The 16,341-nt window shown below is 59.5% G+C and overlaps 2 protein-coding genes across 3 annotated transcripts in view; one reads left to right on the forward strand and one right to left on the reverse strand.

Moving 5' to 3' along the window:
- The first annotated feature begins 494 nt into the window (after positions 1–494).
- On the forward strand, positions 495–6,450 carry NDUFB7 (NADH dehydrogenase (ubiquinone) 1 beta subcomplex, 7, 18kDa). The gene is made up of 3 exons (XM_011981768.1): positions 495–679; positions 5,588–5,756; positions 6,264–6,450. The coding sequence occupies exons 1-3, from the start codon at positions 568–570 to the stop codon at positions 6,394–6,396; spliced, it is 414 nt and encodes a 137-aa protein (XP_011837158.1). The 5' UTR covers positions 495–567; the 3' UTR covers positions 6,397–6,450.
- Positions 6,451–6,546: 96 nt separating this feature from the next.
- Positions 6,547–16,341, reverse strand: part of TECR (trans-2,3-enoyl-CoA reductase) — a 42,303-nt gene continuing 32,508 nt past the window's right edge. For both annotated transcript variants that reach the window (XM_011981773.1, XM_011981772.1), the window contains 12 exons: positions 9,865–9,915; positions 9,198–9,249; positions 8,754–8,798; positions 8,553–8,656; positions 8,359–8,474; positions 8,168–8,273; positions 7,682–7,754; positions 7,547–7,590; positions 7,416–7,473; positions 7,252–7,340; positions 6,864–6,909; positions 6,547–6,783 (listed from right to left, as the gene is read on the reverse strand). In XM_011981773.1, the coding sequence (XP_011837163.1) occupies positions 6,656–6,783; positions 6,864–6,909; positions 7,252–7,340; positions 7,416–7,473; positions 7,547–7,590; positions 7,682–7,754; positions 8,168–8,273; positions 8,359–8,474; positions 8,553–8,656; positions 8,754–8,798; positions 9,198–9,249; positions 9,865–9,915 (912 nt within the window). In that variant the 3' untranslated portion in view covers positions 6,547–6,655. The remainder of the gene's footprint in view (positions 6,784–6,863; positions 6,910–7,251; positions 7,341–7,415; positions 7,474–7,546; positions 7,591–7,681; positions 7,755–8,167; positions 8,274–8,358; positions 8,475–8,552; positions 8,657–8,753; positions 8,799–9,197; positions 9,250–9,864; positions 9,916–16,341) is intronic.

Here is a 16,341-nt window from a genome sequence, read left to right on the forward strand (position 1 = left end):
CACCCGGCTGATTTTTTGTATTTTTAGTAGAGACGGGGTTTCACCGTGTTAGCCAGGATGGTCTCGATCTCCTGACCTCGTGATCCGCCCGCCTTGGCCTCCCAAAGTGCTGGGATTACAGGCATGAGCCACCGCGCCCGGCCGATATTGTGCGTTTTTTAAGAGAAATTTTAATGTTTTAGAAGAAAAAACTTTTTGGAAAATGATATGAAAAATAATTTTAATACGTGCTTTAGCCTCGGGCTACCAGAAGAGCCCCAGATAGGGTCGAGGGAGGCCTCAGTCCTACATCTTCCCCTTCTACTTTGCCCAGATGGATTTCCACGCTCAGGGAAGTCCCCTCTCGGGTCCAACCACATCCTGCGAGGGGACGCAGCACCTGTCCCGCCTCCGCCTGTCCGCGAGGTGACGCCAGGCGGACCAGAGCGATCCTCTGGAGTCCTTCATCTCTATGATCTCCGCAGCTGCCTAAGCGACCCGGAAGCCGTGTCTAGCTGAGGGGTCAGTGGTTCCGGGTAGGAGCTGGGTGACCCTCGGCTGCTGCGGGAACCTGCAGCGACTGCAGCCATGGGGGCGCACCTCGTCCGGCGCTACTTGGGCGATTCCTCGGTGGAGCCCGACCCCTTGCAGATGCCAACTTTCCCGCCCGACTACGGCTTGCCGGAACGCAAGGAGCGCGGTGAGGCCCAATGCGCAGGCGCGACCAGAGGGAGTGAGGCGCGGGCGCCTGAACCCCCGAACCCCTGGAACCCCAAGACTGGGCTCTAACCTCAGGTGTTGTGTCTGGGTTTGGGTCTAGACTAGGAGTCCAGAGGACGTGCGTGTCCCCGCCTGAGGGTGGAGGCGTTCCAGGCCAAGGGCACGGCTTGAGCAAAAGTCAGGGTGCAAAAGTGAGACGACAAGTAGGGGATCGGGCAGGGATGCGGCGCGCAGAGCTCAATCGAGTCTTTTTTTTTTTCTTTTGAGACAGTGTCTCGCTTTTTCTTTCAGGCTAGAGTGCAGTGGCATGGTCTCGACTCACTGCAGCCTCCACCTCCCAGGTTCAAGCGATTCTCCTGCCTCAGCCTTGCGAGTAGCTGGGATTACAGATGTGTACCACCACGCCCGGCTAATTTTTTGTATTGTTAGTAGAGACGGGGTTTCGCTATGTTGACCAGGCTGGTCTTGAACTCCTGACCTCAAGTGATCCGCCTGCCTCGGCCTCCCAAAGTGCTGGGATTATAGGCGTGAGCTACCACTCCCGGCTTCGGGCCGAGTCTTGGGAGACGTGGGGAGTCACGGGAGGGCAGGGACATGTTCATTGTACCCCTTTCCTAATGTCGCTGCAATTGTGGTGCATGCACAAGAAAATAAGGAAGATTCGCGCCGCGAATACCGTCCTGCAAAGTGCTTTGTTTCGCTTTGAGATGGGATCTTGCTCTATTGTCCAGGCTGAGTGCAGTGGTGCAATCACAGCTCACTGCATCCTCGACCTCCTGGGCTCAAGCTATCCTCCTGCCTCAACCTCCCGAGTAGCTGGGACTACAGGAGCGTGCCAGGATGCCAGGCTGATTTTTTATTTTTTGTAGAGATGGGGGTCTTGCTGTTGCCCAGGCTGGTGTCAAACTCCTGGGCTCAAGCGATCCTTCTGCCCAGCCTCCCAAAGTGCTGGGATTGCAGATGTGAGCCACTACGCCCAGGACGGTTTTTTGGTTCGTGTTTGTTTTTGCTTTTAATGTAGTAATATCACAGGCATACCGAGAGCCAGCTCTGGGCCACGTCCCACATGAGGAACCGCGGATACAGCAGGGAACTGGAAGGATGCAGGCACTGTCTCCAGAGAACTCACAGCAGAGTGGGAAGGATCGTGGAATCAGGCAGAGCTGGGTGGTGTCAAGGCAGGCTTCCAGTAGGCAGCGACTGGAAACAAAGACGTGAAGGGTGGCCGGGCGCGGTGGCTCATGCCTGTAATCCCAGCACTTTCGGAGGCTGAGGCGGGCAGATCACCTAAGGTCAGGAGTTCGAGACCAGCCTGGCCAACATGGTGAAATACTGTCTCTACTAAAAATACAAAAATTAAGGCCGGGCACGGTGGCTCATGCCTATAATCCCAGCACTTTGGGAGGCCGAGATGGGCAGATCATGAGGTCAGGGATTCAAGACCATCCTAGCCAATATGGTGAAACCCTGTCTCTACTAAAAATACAAAAATTAGCTAGGGGCATGGTGGTGCGCACTTGTAGTCCCAGCTACTCAGGAGACTGAGGCAGGAGAATCGCTTGAACCCAGGAGGAGGAGGTTGCAGTGAGCTGAGATCACACCACTGCACTCCAGCCTGGGCGACAGAGCAAGACTCCATCTCAAAATATATATATATATAAAAATTAGGCTGGGCACGGTGGCTCACGCCTGTAATCCCAGCACTTTGGGAGGCCAAGGCCAGTGGATCACCTGAGGTCAGGAGTTCAAGACCAGCCTGGCCAACATGGTGAAACCCTGTCTCCCAAAAATACAAAAATTAGCCGGGTGTGGTGGTGCGTGCCTGTAATCCCAGCTGTCTGGGAGGCTGAGGCAGGAGAATTGGCTGGAACCCGGGAGGCAGAGGTTGCAGTGAGCCGAGATCGGGCCACCACACTCCAGCCTGGGTGACAGAACGAGACTGTCTGGAAAAGAAAAAAAAGATGTGAAGGGCCACGAGTAGGGGTTGACCAAAGAGAGGTGGCAGAGCCAAAACTTCTAAACAGAGGAGGGACACAGTCAGGTTTGGTCAGTCAAAAGGTCCCGCTGTCTGCTGAGCGGGCGACAAGCTTGAGACAGAGACCTCTAAGCAGCCTGGATTTGAGAGAAAGTTGGGAGATGGTATAATCGCTCCAGTGTCCTCACTCCAGGCAGTCCTTCCGCCCCAGCTGAACCTGCAGTCCATTGGTCCGTCCATCTCCCTCCCATTGCCTCACATACCTTGCTTTGCCCAAGATCAGCTTTGCAAACGCGAGCAACCTGCTGCCCTTCTGTCTCGCTTACTCTGGATAAACTCACCTCTTTCCCTTCCTTGGCGCCTATCCCCATGCAACTGAACATGATGCGGGAGAGATAAGAAAAAAACAGCTCTAAGCTAGGCAAAATGGCTCATGCCCAACGCTTTGGGAGGCCAAGGCAGGAGGAGTGCTCGAGGCCAGAAGTTCAAGAATAGCCTGGGCAACATAGCAAGACCCTGTCTCTACATTTTTTTTTTTTTTTTTTTTTTAATTAGCTGGGTGTGGTGGCACATTCCTGCAGTCCCTGCTGACTGGTCTCCCGATTGGTTCTCCAGTGGACTCTTCATGCTGCCTGGCCTTTCTGTTACCTCCTGGATCCTTCACTCTCTCCCTCCCTCCTAGACCATTGTCCCCTGCCCTCTCTTTCCTCCTTTCCACCCCCTTTCAGCCAGTCACTTTGCTAACTGCAACATCCGCCTTCCTGGTTCAAGCAGTTCTCCCGCGTCAGCCTCCCAAGTAGCTGGGATTACAGGTGCGCACCACCGCACCTGGCTCATTTTTGTATTTTTAGTAGAGACAGGGTTTTACCATGTTGGCCAGGCTGATCTCGAACTCCTAACCTCAAGTGATCCACCCGCCTCAGCCTCCCAAAGTGCTGGGATTACAGGCATGAGCCACCAGGCCCGGCCCATATTTATTTATTTGTTTATAGAGATGGGCTCTCACTCTGTTGCTTAGGCTGGAGTGCAGTGGTGCGGTTACCACCCACTGCAGCCTCAAACTCCTGGGTTCAAGCGATCCTCCCAAGTAGCTCTGCCTTCTCTGTGTGCACCACCGTGCCCAGATAATTTTATTATTTTTTCTAGACATGGGATCTTTCTGTACTCCCCAGGCTGGTCTCCCTAATACTTAAGCACTGCCAGACACGCTGTGGTGCTCTGTCTTCTGTCTGTTCTGTGTCTCCCTCCGAGGGCAGGGACACTTGTGTGTTGTGTTCCGTGCTGTATCCCCACCACTAAGCACACAGTAGGCGGTCTAAAGTCCTTGCTGCTAGCTGATTATAAGTTTGAGACAAAAGAGGGAGGAGTCTAGGATTGCCACCTGGAGCTCCAAGTGCAGATAGGGAACAGCCAGGGGCTGCAGGTGATACCCAGGCCTAGGGCTCCAGCGAGGTGTGGGGTGGAGGGACCACATCGGGCTCATCTACCTAAGGGGTGGCAGCAGAGAAAAAGGATCTCAGACTGGGCGTGGTGGCTAGCACCTGTAATCCCAGCACTTTGGGAGGCCAAAGTGGGTGGATCACCTGAGGGCACGAGTTCGAGACCAGCCTGACTACCATGGCGAAACCCTATCTCTACTAAAAATACAAAAATTAGCCAGGCATGGTGGTGGACGCCTGTGGCGTCCCAGCTACTTGGGAAGCTGAGGCAGGAGAATCGCTTGAACGTGGGAGACAGAGGTTGCAGTGAGCTGAGATCTTGCTGCTGCCCTCCAGCCTGGGTGACAGAGACTCCATCTCAAAAGAAAAGAAGAAGGCTCTCAGAACAAAGCTTAACGCAAGGCAGCCATAGAGATGGGAGGAAACCTGGGAAGGCGGGATGTGGGAGGAGCCACAGGAAAGAAGGAAGTGGGAGGCTGGGGTCCTGGGCTGTTGGGTGGCCCTGTGAGAGCCCCTGTCTGGGCAGTGAGAGGGTGGGGCAGAAGCCAGAGAATGGAACAAGGGGCAGGAGAGGAGGACCTGGGCCTGAGTGGGATGAGAGAATCACGGCTGGGAAGCAGAGGGGAGAGAAGCCAGCCTGGGATGACTGCCATTGAGATGTGAGTATGTCTCCTCTCCCTTGCGCAAATGGGAAGGAGCTGGGACTAAGAAAGATGTGGACGTCAGGAGGGCTAGGGAGGCTGGGTCTGAGGGAGGCAGCGGGGAACAAGTGCAGGATCGCCAGGCACAGGCTCCAGGGTGAATGTCCAGGGTTCCTCAGGCTCCCATCAGCCTCCTGAAGGTTGATTTGTCCGGAGTCAGGTTTGCTAGGTGAGTGGGGCACCGGGACCCAGATACTAGTCCAGCTGTCTTCTGAGCCCACGCCTAAGTATCTTACAGGTACTGTTAGCTCAGTGGATGCTCAGGTAACTTCCATGAGCTGATGGTCAGTTCTGAGGCTCAGAGAGAGGCCACGCCGCCGGCCAGTGCAGAGCCGGGACTCGGGCAGGTTGCAGACAAGAAAGGCTAGGAGTCTGACTGGAGCTGCGGGTGCAGGTGGAGAGTCTGAGGGGGTACTCTGGGAGAAGGCGGATTCTGAGAGCAGGGCTGTAGAGTTGGGGACGGGCATCCCTGCGGGAGGGGAGGCAAGGATCCAGCGCAGGATGTTGAGGTGCCTCAGGGTGATGGGGAGCCACCTTCTCCTGTCTGGGCTTTGGTGTCTGGAGTTGCCTTTGTGCAAGTCAGAAAAGGAGGCCCCTTCAGGACAGTGCGTCCGTCAAAGGCGTCTGCCATCCACTACCATCTGCCACGTGGATGTTAATGGGGGACACCCCGAGCCGTGGCTTCCTGATGCCGTGTGCCGGGGTCCCCTGGGGATCCCTGGAATTGGGGTGGGAGGCCTTCAGCCTGGTTGAGCCCTGCCCACTCCCTGCAGAGATGGTGGCCACACAGCAGGAGATGATGGACGCGCAGCTGAGTCTCCAGCTGCGGGACTACTGTGCCCACTACCTCATCCAGCTGCTCAAGTGCAAGCGCGACAGGTTCCCCAACTTCCTGGCCTGCAAGCAGGAGCGGCACGACTGGCACTACTGCGAGCACCGCGAGTGAGAACTCCCACACCGGCCCGCCAACACCCTCGGCCCGCAGCACCCCACACCCCCAGCCTTCCACAACCCCGGCCCACCCAAGCACCCCACACCCCCGGCTCGCCCGAGCCCCCTGCCAACACCCACAGCCTGCACCCCACCCAGGCCCTGGCCCCTGGCAGGATGTGGCTCCAGAGGCCAGGGACCTGAACTGCCACTGAGGTTTCTAGCCGGGCCCCACCTTAGTCCCAGAGAGGGCTTTCTAGGGGCCTGTTGGATGGGGACAGGGCAGGTGGCTGAAGCCACCTAGGGGAGTGGCCAAGCCCAGGTTCCAGCGGGAAGCCCTATCATCTGCGTGGACAGACCCCAGACCTAAACCACAGGCACTCGGGTCTGTCGTCTTCAGAGGCCTCCCCCACAGTGCTGTGGGACAGCCCCTCTACTTCCCAGGGCTTGGAGGCCGTGTCCTGGCCAGCGACCCTGACAGCCCCGACCCTGACAGCCCCTCTCGTGCTTTTCCCTCAGCTATGTGATGCGCATGAAGGAGTTTGAGCGGGAGCGGAGGCTGCTCCAGCGAAAGCAGCGGCGGGAGAAGAAGGCGGCAGAGTTGGCCAAAGGCCAGGGACCCGGGAAAGTGGACCCCCAGGTGGCCCTGTAGGGGGTGCACCCCCCACCCTATGGACCAGTCAAATAAAAACCTTCAGGCCCCTCACCAGAGTCCCCTCTTACGGCGCCAACGCGAGGGTGGGGAGAGAGCGAGGGGCATGTGGTGGTCCCCAACCTCGGACAGAAACACACAGAGCCCGAGTCCGACAGGGGCAGGCGGGGTTTATTCCGGGTGCTGGAGAGCTGCGGGCCCCACTCCTCCCCCAGAATGCCACCCGGGTGAGGGGCTGAGCCCCAGCAGGGGTGAGCGCTCAGAGCAGGAAGGGGATGATGGGCATGCGCAGGGGCGGGTAGTCCCGGAACTCCTTCAGGTAGCTGCGGTGCTTGCCCTTGGCCCAGATGGTCATCTGGGTGAAGCCCACCAGGGAGAATAGGGCCACTGCAGGAAAGAACGGGCGTCAAGGAGGGGCTGCAGGCCCGGAGGGGCAGGGCCCCGCCGAGGGAGGGCGGCAGGCTCACCTGGGAGACACTGCGTCATGATGGCGAAACCGATCCAGGACCCCACCTGTGGGCAGGGGCGGAGGGTGAGGGTGGGCAGGGCTGGACAAGGCCCGCTGTTCCGCCAGTCTCGCACCCTGTGGCTGTCCTGGACTCAGTCACCCACGTCCCCCAGCCCCTGCTTTCTGAGTCAGGGATAGGAACCCAATTCCAGTGGAGGCGGGGCTGTATACTGCGAAAACCCAACGGCACATGCCTCCCGGCCCCCACAGCAGGGAGGCCGCGGTCTCTACCTCCCAATGCTCCCAATGCAAACGCAGCTGCCCAGCCAGGCGCCCCCTCCTAGGGGCTGGCCCCTCCACATGGGACCCCAAGTCCCAGGGCAGAGAGGGGTAAGGCAGCCCCTCACCTCGTAGGTGTAGTTGGGGCAGGACACCAGCAGGAAGAGCCACGTGAAGGGGTTCTTGGTGGGGTATGGGATCTTCCGGGTCTTGGACCCTGGCAGGCAAGACAGGAGAAAGTCAGACCCCCTCACCCAGCCCAGCTGTCCCCCTGCCCCCAGCAGGCACTCACCAGCGGGCCGCAGGTCCCGCAGGGCCATGTGGATGGAGAAGTTGCCGAGCTGGCAGATCTGTCAGAGAAACAGGATCAGCCTAGGATCGCCCAGATTTCCCCCACCCCATCCCCACACCCAGCCTCCTTACCACAAAGATGGCGAGCGCCAGTTTCACCTGCTGAGCTCCGTAGGCTGCAGAGGAAGCAGCGAGGGGAGGCCCATGAGGGGAGGACCCGGTGGGTGGGGGCCGTGGGGGAGGGAAGGACGGTCTGAGGCCACTTACTAGGCGGCGTGTAGAGAGGGTGGTTGATGTAATAGGCCATCCACGCGGCGAAGCCCCAGTAGTAAGTGCAGTTCTGAAAGGGAGCGGGATAGGGATGGGACTTGGGCCAGTGCCGGCAGGACGGATTCTGTCTCATCCATAGGGGGCTAGGAGCATGGTGGGGAAGGGCAGGAGGGGCCTTGGGGCGGGGCTGGGGAGGATAGGTGGGGCCAAGGGGTGAGGCTAGGGCAGGGCTCTATGAGGGCGTGGTGGACAGGAGGGGCCTAGGGGTGAAACTGGGGCAGGGCTCTGCAGGGGCGGGGCTGGGGAGGACGGGCAGGGCCTAGAGGCTCTGCAGGGGCGGCGCTGGGGAGGTTAGGCGGGGCCTAGGGGTAGGGCTCTGCGGGGGCGTAGTGGAAGATAGGAGGGGCTATGGGGTAGGGCTCGATGTGGGCGGGGTGAGGCGGAAAGGCGGGGCTCAGGGGTGAGGCGGGGGCGGGCTCTCACCTTGAAGATGTTGCGCAAAGGCATGGTGCCATGGGAGAAACGGTGCACGAAGAGCGTCTCCAGCAGGCGCTTGACGTAGTGGAATGAGTGGCAGATGCAGGCGAGGCTGGTAGGGGGGAGCGGGCTCAGCTGGGGGCTGGTCCGGCAGGTCTTCTGCCTTCCCCTACCCTCCTCCCGCCTGCCCCACTTACTGCACCACCGTGTGCCGACTGGACGTGAAGTCGTATTTGTGGCCATAGATGAAGGGCACTCGGAAGTAGAAGAGCAGGTAGATAAAAAGGGGCCCCGCGTACTCTGTTAGGAAGACCTGAGGGTAGAGGGAGGCAAGATGAGTCACCCAATGTGGCTGATGGGAAAGGAGGCCGTGGGTAGGGTCAGGACTCACCGTCACCCAGCTGATCTGGGCCCCCAGGTCCCGGAAGTAGAGCGTGGCCGTGGTGCCCACGGGCAGCTTCTGTAGAACATCCTCATCCTTCAGGGACTTGCCCTCTGCAGAGAGGCGGGCCAGGGCTCAGGGGCTGCCCGGGCCTTCTCCCACTGCCACCCAGGAGCCTAGGGGGCGGGCCGAGCAGACAGCTGTACTCACTGGGGTCCAGGCGGAGGGACTGGCGGGCGGGGTACCACTGCGGATCTGGGGGAGAACAGGGCGGTTACAGCCCACAGACTGGCAGGGCTCAGCCGGTCCGCTGCCCAGTCGCTGTGCCAGCTTCTCAGGGTTCCCAGGGTGCAGGGACCCCAGGACTCCACAGCTCCTCCCACCCGGGGGCAAAGCCTCAGGCCTGTGCAGTTCCAGGACACAGGCCGGAAGAGCGCGGACACAAGCAGGATCTTGTCCTTCCCAGAGCCTAGCAAGGGCGTTCCTGCGGCGTGCCACGTGGGGGCGCCTGCCCCAGTCACGCCCCAGAAGCCTAGGCCACGCTGGGGCATCTCTGCAGGCCCCTGGGAGAGGGGTGCAGGATGGGATCCCTCCCACCCTAAGGTCCCTGGTCAGAGGGGCTGCAGGGGCAGTGTGGCCAGGCCTAGGACTCACGGGTCTTGGTGAAGAGGTTCTTGATCTCCGCAATGGTGGCGTGGGGCTCCACCTGGAGGAAGCACAGGCGCAGGGAGGTCAGCTCTGTGGGGAGCCCAGACCCAGGATGGGGAGGTAATGAAGGGGATGGCAGGCTTGGGGTTGGGCTGCAGCTATGGGAAGGGGGAAGGGCTGGGGTCTGGAAAGCAGAGGCCTGGACAATCAGGGAAGCAGCAGCGAGGGCCCTGCCAGTGCAGTGACAGCAGGGGTCTGGGGCTCCAGTTTTACCCTCAGCCAGTAGGCCCCCAGCCCAGCTAGTGGCAGATTAAGCAAGGGAAGGCAAGCCTGCTTCTCTGCCCCTCCTCTCTACTCCTCACCCATGACTCCCCTGGGCACAAAGGCCCTCTTTCCTCCCCAGGGACAGCCCAAGCCCCTTCCCCCGGGGGCAAGGCTCAGCAGGGGCAAGGCTCACTCCTCCACCACCCTCCCAGGACCGAAATCCCCGCAGGGTCTACTGAGACTCCCATGCCTCCATTTCCCTGCCACACCCAGGGGACGGGGCTATCTACCCTACCCCAAGTGAGGGCATACCCCTCCACAGGGCCCCACTGGACAGCTCCTGGGCTGGAAGGAGGGGGGTCCCGCGCCCAGTGCCCTTGGCCCAGTGCAGCCCATGTTCCGGTCCTACCTTGTCCAGGAAACACAGCTTCTCCCTTATCTTTGCATCCAGAATCTCCACCTCGAAGAAGAGAACAGCCTTTTTAGGTTTCTTGGCCACCTTTGGGGGTGCGGGCCTGGGGAGCCCATTGAGGCCAGGGAGGAGACCTGGGGTGGCCTCCCGGGCCACCAAGTTCAAGCTCATGTCCATGCTGCCTGCCACCAGCCCTGCCGCTCGGCTCTGCCCACGGTGGCCAGCAGCCCCAGCTGCCAGCCGTCAGCCCCCACCACCGACCTCCCCACGCGAAGCAGCCCTGGGCCGGGCAAGCGCGATCAAATTCTGCCGCGGTGCTGGAAAGGAGCCCGTGCCGGCCCTGGCACTGCCGGCTTCTGTGCCAGATGTAACCCGAGTGGCAACCACAGCCACAGCCCAGCTAAATATAAAACCAGCCCGGACTGTGCCCCCCTCCCAGGAGCCGTGCCACAGACCTTCTCTGAGGGGGGTTTAGGAGTTGACCCCCGGGAGCCAGGCTGCCCTGAAAGCAGTTTTTGAGTGGTCACAGTCCCTCAACAGCACCAGCACAGGGAAAGCCCCAGGGGCAGGCATGGTGACACCTCCCAGCCCCCGCCCTGCACAGAGCCAGCGGCCTGAGGACAGTGAGAGGCCAGCAGGCCGTGCAGGCCCCAGCTCACAGCTCAGGCCTAGGGAGTTCACTGGGCTTGGAGAAATCCCAGCTATTTTGAGAATCCGCGAGACAGATCATCCATTTCCCCTTCGGAGCTGTAAGAGACACTTCGGATTATTTTCCTTGTGCATTTGTGTTACCAGGGAGGTGACAGATTCCGGAGTTATGGGTGCAGAGAGCCTCTCTCAAAGTGTGGAAAGGATCGGGGTGCTTGGAAGTTTTAGGCAAGCGCCTCCAGTCTGGGCTGAGGAGGCCTCCCCGACCTTCCTCCCCACCCGCTTCTCACCTTGTAGCCACCTGTGAGGCAGGCTACCCACTGAGTCAGCCCAAACACTGCACCCCTACCCAGGACCTGCACCCCGCTAAAGCCCGGCGCTTCCTGCGTCCAAGAGCCCGGCCCGTGCCAGCCCCTGAGGGAGGAGTCCGGCCCAGCCCTCCCTGAGCCCCCAGGCCAGTGATGAACGATGGGGGTGCAGAGGGGCAGGGCTGAAGGGAGGCAGCCCCCGCGGATCTGACCCACCCTATGCAGGGGTCAGTGCAATCCTATCACACAGGGGTCGTGGCAAGCAGGCAGGCCTGATACCAAGTAAGCCACCAGCCAGCAATTCTTGGGGGACCCTTCCTACCCACAGAACCCCCAGCGGGGGCCCCCAGAGGCTGCCTGAGGAAAAGGAGCAGGACATAACGCTCAGAAACAAACCTCTGGGCCGGGGCCATCCCAGGGCAGGTCCACCCACCCAGAGCCCAGGGAGACTGGGCCATGGCAGCTAGGGCCCACCCTGAGGGAGAGGGCACCACGGTCAAGCCAGAGAAGGTGGGCACCCCTCCTGCACACTCCCAACGACAGTGGGAGACAAGGGGGCTTGGTGGCCTGCACTCGGGAACCGTAACCAGCCCTGCCTTGTAGTCCCTGGGGGACCCCAGGCATGTCACCTCTCTCTAGGCCTCAGAAGGGGGCAGGTAGGAAGCGGACTACCTCCCAGGACTGTGAGGGTCCCCTGCAATGGTGCGTGGGGTGCACTAGGTGACCCCTGACAGATGGGCACACCCCATGGGATGGGAGGTGTTGTTGCCTGGGGGTTTGGTTCAGATCCCCACTCCCCTGCTGGCCTGGCAGTCACCACACCATGGGGGCCTATTTCCCCAGCTATGACACACTCGCCCCCACTTCCTGGACAGGAGGGTCCATGGGGCCTCCTGAGTCCCTGCTGTCAACTCCAGGCACTGCCTGGCCATGTGGCCTCTAGGGGAAGGTTACTGAGCTCCTCCAAGCCACAGCGATAACAAGGCCAAAGAGCTGGCACATGGAGGGGCCAGAAAAAAGAGCTCGGTCACACCACGCGGGACGTCTGACCCCACCAAGGGGATTTGTGGGAGAGGGACAGAGGACAGGGGGCGGGATGCACGGGAAAGGGTTAGCACAACAGGGCCCTGGGCGGGCACGGGGCCTGGCCTGTGGCTGCAGGTATATTAATAGTTCCCGGGCCCCAGGCAGGCAGTGCCCACATGCTTCTGAGCCCGTGTGGCCCGCAGGAAGGCAGCCCGGCGTCCACAGGGAGAGGAGGCCTCCGAGTTCCTGCTGAACCACTCAACAGCTTAAAATACAACCAGCCCCTCTCCCTGTCCAGCCAGCTGCTAGGGGGAGGGGTGAAATCCTACCCTGCTCCCCCCAACCTGGGCACCGAACCAGGGCCCAGGAGGGAGAGTACGGCCATCGGGGTCCTGGCTAGCTGCTGGGAGAGGACGCCAGGCTGCGGCAGAAGGGGGCGGCCGAGAGAGGGGCCACACGCACAGCTGCAGCAGCGGCGACCAGGCCAGCCTGAGCCCAAGGAGAGGAGACGCCCGAGCCTGCAAGGAGGTAAGCCCGGGCTGCAGGGGACAGGAATGCCCAAGGCTAGGGCCACCTGGGCAGGAGGAGTCCTCAGTGGGACGGCTGCCCTTCTCCCGTTTCCCGCCCCAAATCCCCAGCTCATCAGCCATCTCCTCCTAGAGAGAGGACAGAAAGGCTCTAGGGGGAGCATGGGACCTCTCCACACTATTTTTGCAATTCCCCGTGTCTCTATTTTTTTTTTTTTTTTTTTTGACGGAGTCTCACTCTGTCACCAGGATGGAGTGCAGTGGTGCGATCTCGGCTCGCTGCAACCTCCAACTCTCAAATTCAAACAATTCTCCTGACTCAGCCTCCCGAGTAGCTGGGATTACAGGCACACACCACCACATCCAGCTCATTTTTTGCATTTTAGGAGAGATGGGCTTTCACCATGTTGCCCAGGCTGGTCTTGAATTCCTGAGCTTAGGCAATCCGCCCACCTCGGCCTCCAAAACTGCTAGGATTATAGGCGTGAGCCCACCTGGCCCAGCCTATAATTATTTCTAAGTAACAAAGTTAAATAAGATATTCCAGGTGGGGTAAAAGAAATAAGTTACGCTAAGTGAGACAAGCCAGACACAAAGGGTCCCATATCTATGTCAAATGCCCAGAGCAGACAACGGGCCAGGGGCTGGGCGGGGGCGGGGGAATGGGGAGTGGCTGCTGCTGGGTCTTCTTTCGGAGTGAGGAAAATGTTCTGGAACGAGACAGAGGTGGAGGCTGCACGATGCTGCGTGTGTACTCAATGCCACTGTTCACTTTTAAATCAGTTAGTTTCATGTTACGTGAATTTCACCTCAATAAATTATTTTTCAACGGGGTGTGGGGTAACAAACAGGCCCCAAATACCCATCAAAATAAAAACAGTCGGGTGGGAGGAGCAGGAGAGGTTCCCCACCCCCGCAGAGGGAGGGCCAAATGTGAGACCTCGAGGCCTCCGCACCCCATATCCCACTGCCACCCCAACCTCTGCTCTGTGCCTGCCACACACACACACACACACACACACACACACACACGCCTGCCCAGGTCTGAGGCCAGCAGGGGGCAGGGACTTCCAGGGGAAGCCCAGGGCTGCAGAGGGCACAGGCAGCTGCTGAACAGAGCCCCAGGCAGGGGGTCCTGAGCACAGACAGGGAGGCGGCAGGCTCTGGCCCCATCTCCAAAAGAAGCGGTGAGGCAGGGAGGAGAGGCAGGCCCTCCTGAGGAAGCCCACAGAGCCACGGGGCTGGGAGGGGCTGTGATACTCTGGGCGGATGAAGGGATACCTGTGGGAGGGGGCTACTGGTGTCAGCGAAGTCCCAGCACTGGCCATGGGCAAGGGGTGTGACCCCATAGCCTCAGGCACGATGGGCAGGGAGAGGGCAGGAACAGGCGGGCAGGCAGGCGCTCTGGCCTGGGGCACGGGCTGGTGGCTCTGCCGGCCTGTGGCTCTGTGATGACAGTTCCACTAGCTTGAGAGGAATTCTCACCAGGAGGCCCAAGATTCCCGGGCCCAGCCAACAGCAACTCGTGGCAGCACGAGGTCAGGGCAGGGCCAAGAGCCAGGACGCAGGGTGGGGCACGAAGCCCACCCTGCAGGAGGGGACCAGGGGCGAGGTTTGTGCCTCCCAAGCCCGGAGGGGAGTGCCACAAGCAACAGGGCCCCTGTCTTCACTGTCCTTGTGATCATGAAGATATTACTAATGGGGGCAGGAGAAGTAAAAAGGAGGGCTCTCGTTTTCTAAGCACGTGTCACAGCTCCTGGGATTGCGCCCACCTGGTGGGTGAACAACCCAGAGAAGCAGACCTACCCATTTACTAGCTGTGTGGCCCTGGGCGTCACCCAACCTCTCTGAACCTCCATATCCTCATGGCAAAGTGTGCTATCCCCAGCTGCCATCTGACAGGGTTACCGTAATCATCCCCAGTTTAGGATGAATCTTATATAAGAATAAATATGATGACTGGGCACGGTGGCTCACGCCTGTAATCCCAGCACTTTGGGAGGCCAAGGTGGGTGAATCACGAGGTCAGGAGATCGAGACCATCCTGGCTAACACAGTGAAACTCCGTCAAATACAAAAAAATTAGCCGGGCGAGGTGGCGGGCGCCTGTAGTCCCAGCTACTTGGGAGGCTGAGGCAGGAGAATGGCGTGAACCCGGGAGGCGGAGCTTGCAGTGAGCCGAGATCGCGCCACTGCACTCCAGTCTGGGAGACACAGCGAGACTCTGTCTCAAAAAAAAAATAAAAAGAATAAATATGATGACTGGGCACGGTGGCTCATGCCTGTAATCCTAGCACTTTAGGAGGTCAGGACGGGCAGACTACCTGAGGTCAGGAGTTCAAGACTAGCCTGGACAACATGGTGAAACCCCATCTCTACTAAAAATACAAAAATTAGCTGGGCATGGTGGTGCACGCCTGTAATTTCAGCTACTCAGGAGGCTGTGGCAGGAGGACTGTTTGAACCCAGGAGGCAGAGGTTGCAGTGAGCTGATACCGTACCACTGCACTCCAGCCTGGGAGGCAGAGCAAGACCCTGTCTCAAAAAAATAAATAAATAAGTATGATTAGACCAACACTAGCAGAACAGCCATTCCAGGTGCACACGGGGGCCAAGCCCTGGCAGGACCCACAGGCCCCTTCTCCTGGGACACTGACCATGGTCTTGAAGAGGCCCATCCACAGGAAGCCAGGGCCAGACAGCTGGTGCAGTGACGCCTCGCCCAGTTGGCCACAGTGAACCCAAACCCTAACAATAGAGAGATACTTTCAGTGCAGAGGCTGAGCTGACCCGTCACCACCGGGATGACAGGCAGCAAGCGGCGGAGACTGCGACGCTCTCCACTGCCCCCTTGTGGCCGCACAGCCTCACTCCCGCCTGCTGGAAGGGCGTCCGCAGCAGCCGGCTCAGGCACAGTCCCAAAGCCGATGTCAGGGAGGGAGACAGCTCTGGTGCAGAATGGGACCTTAATCCTGGCCCTGCCACCAGCCAAGAGAGCTCAGGGAGCCTGCATTCATGTATCCATTCATTCATTCCTGCCTCCCTCCATCCCACATCCCAGGCCTTGTTCCAGCTCCCGGGATATGGCGGTGAAAAACACCAAGCCGGCCTCTGGGGTTCATGGGACCTGAACTCTAGCCTGTGCGTGTTGGGGAAGCAGGGCGTGGGGGCAGACAGCCACTAGCATGTTTTGTCACCAAGAGTTGTGAACAAAACTAGAAGGTTGAGGGGGAGGTCAGATTTAGGTCAGATTTTTTTTTTTTTTTTTTTTGAGACAGAGTCTCGCTGTCGCCCAGGCTGGAGTGCAGTGGCGCGATCTCGGCTCACTACAACCTCCGAGAGGATGGCCATTTTCGAGTGGTCAGGGGAGGCCTTTCTGAGAAAGGGGCGTGTGAACAAAGGCCAGTAGACAGTGGGGGAACCAGTGCAGTCCAGGCAGAGGGAACAGTAAGTGCCAAGGCCCTGAGGCTGCACTATACCTAGCATGTCTGAACAGGAAGGAGGCCTGCGTGGCCTGAGCAGAGTGAGTCAGGGAGACAGTGGGAGGAGGTGAGGGCAGAAAGGTGATGTGGCGGTCTGTGCCGCGGCTTTGTGGGCCATGGGGAGGACGTTAGCTTTTACTCTGAGTGAAGTGGCAGCCATAGAGGGTTCTTGAGCAGAGGAGGGATGAGACTTGGCTCAGGTTCAAGACTTGGCTTCCCCAGCTTTACCTGCTTGCCACTGTTGGGTGGAAGAGCCTGGAGGAGTGAGGGCAGGAGCTGGGAGCAAAGAGGGAGCTGCAGAGAGGTGAAAAGTGGGCTGGGCGCAGGGGCTTACACCTGGAATCCCAGCATTTTGGGAGGCTGAGACAGAAGGACCACTTAAGCTTAGGAGTTCAAGACCAGTTTGGGCAAAAGAGCAAGGCTCCACCTCTACAAAAATTATTTATAAAAATTAGCTGGGTCCGGCCGGGCGCGGTGGCTCGC

Source organism: Mandrillus leucophaeus, unplaced genomic scaffold, assembly GCF_000951045.1.
Source record: "Mandrillus leucophaeus isolate KB7577 unplaced genomic scaffold, Mleu.le_1.0 Scaffold230, whole genome shotgun sequence".
Lineage (NCBI taxonomy): Eukaryota > Metazoa > Chordata > Mammalia > Primates > Cercopithecidae > Mandrillus > Mandrillus leucophaeus.

Excerpts from the sequence above, each read along its gene's own strand:
- NDUFB7 (XM_011981768.1), top strand. The coding sequence starts at position 568 with ATGGGGGCGCACCTCGTCCGGCGCTACTTGGGCGATTCCTCGGTGGAG. Across the intron at positions 680-5,587 it reads GCCGGAACGCAAGGAGCGCG|AGATGGTGGCCACACAGCAG; the intron begins GTGAGGCCCAAT and ends CACTCCCTGCAG. Across the intron at positions 5,757-6,263 it reads CACTACTGCGAGCACCGCGA|CTATGTGATGCGCATGAAGG; the intron begins GTGAGAACTCCC and ends CTTTTCCCTCAG.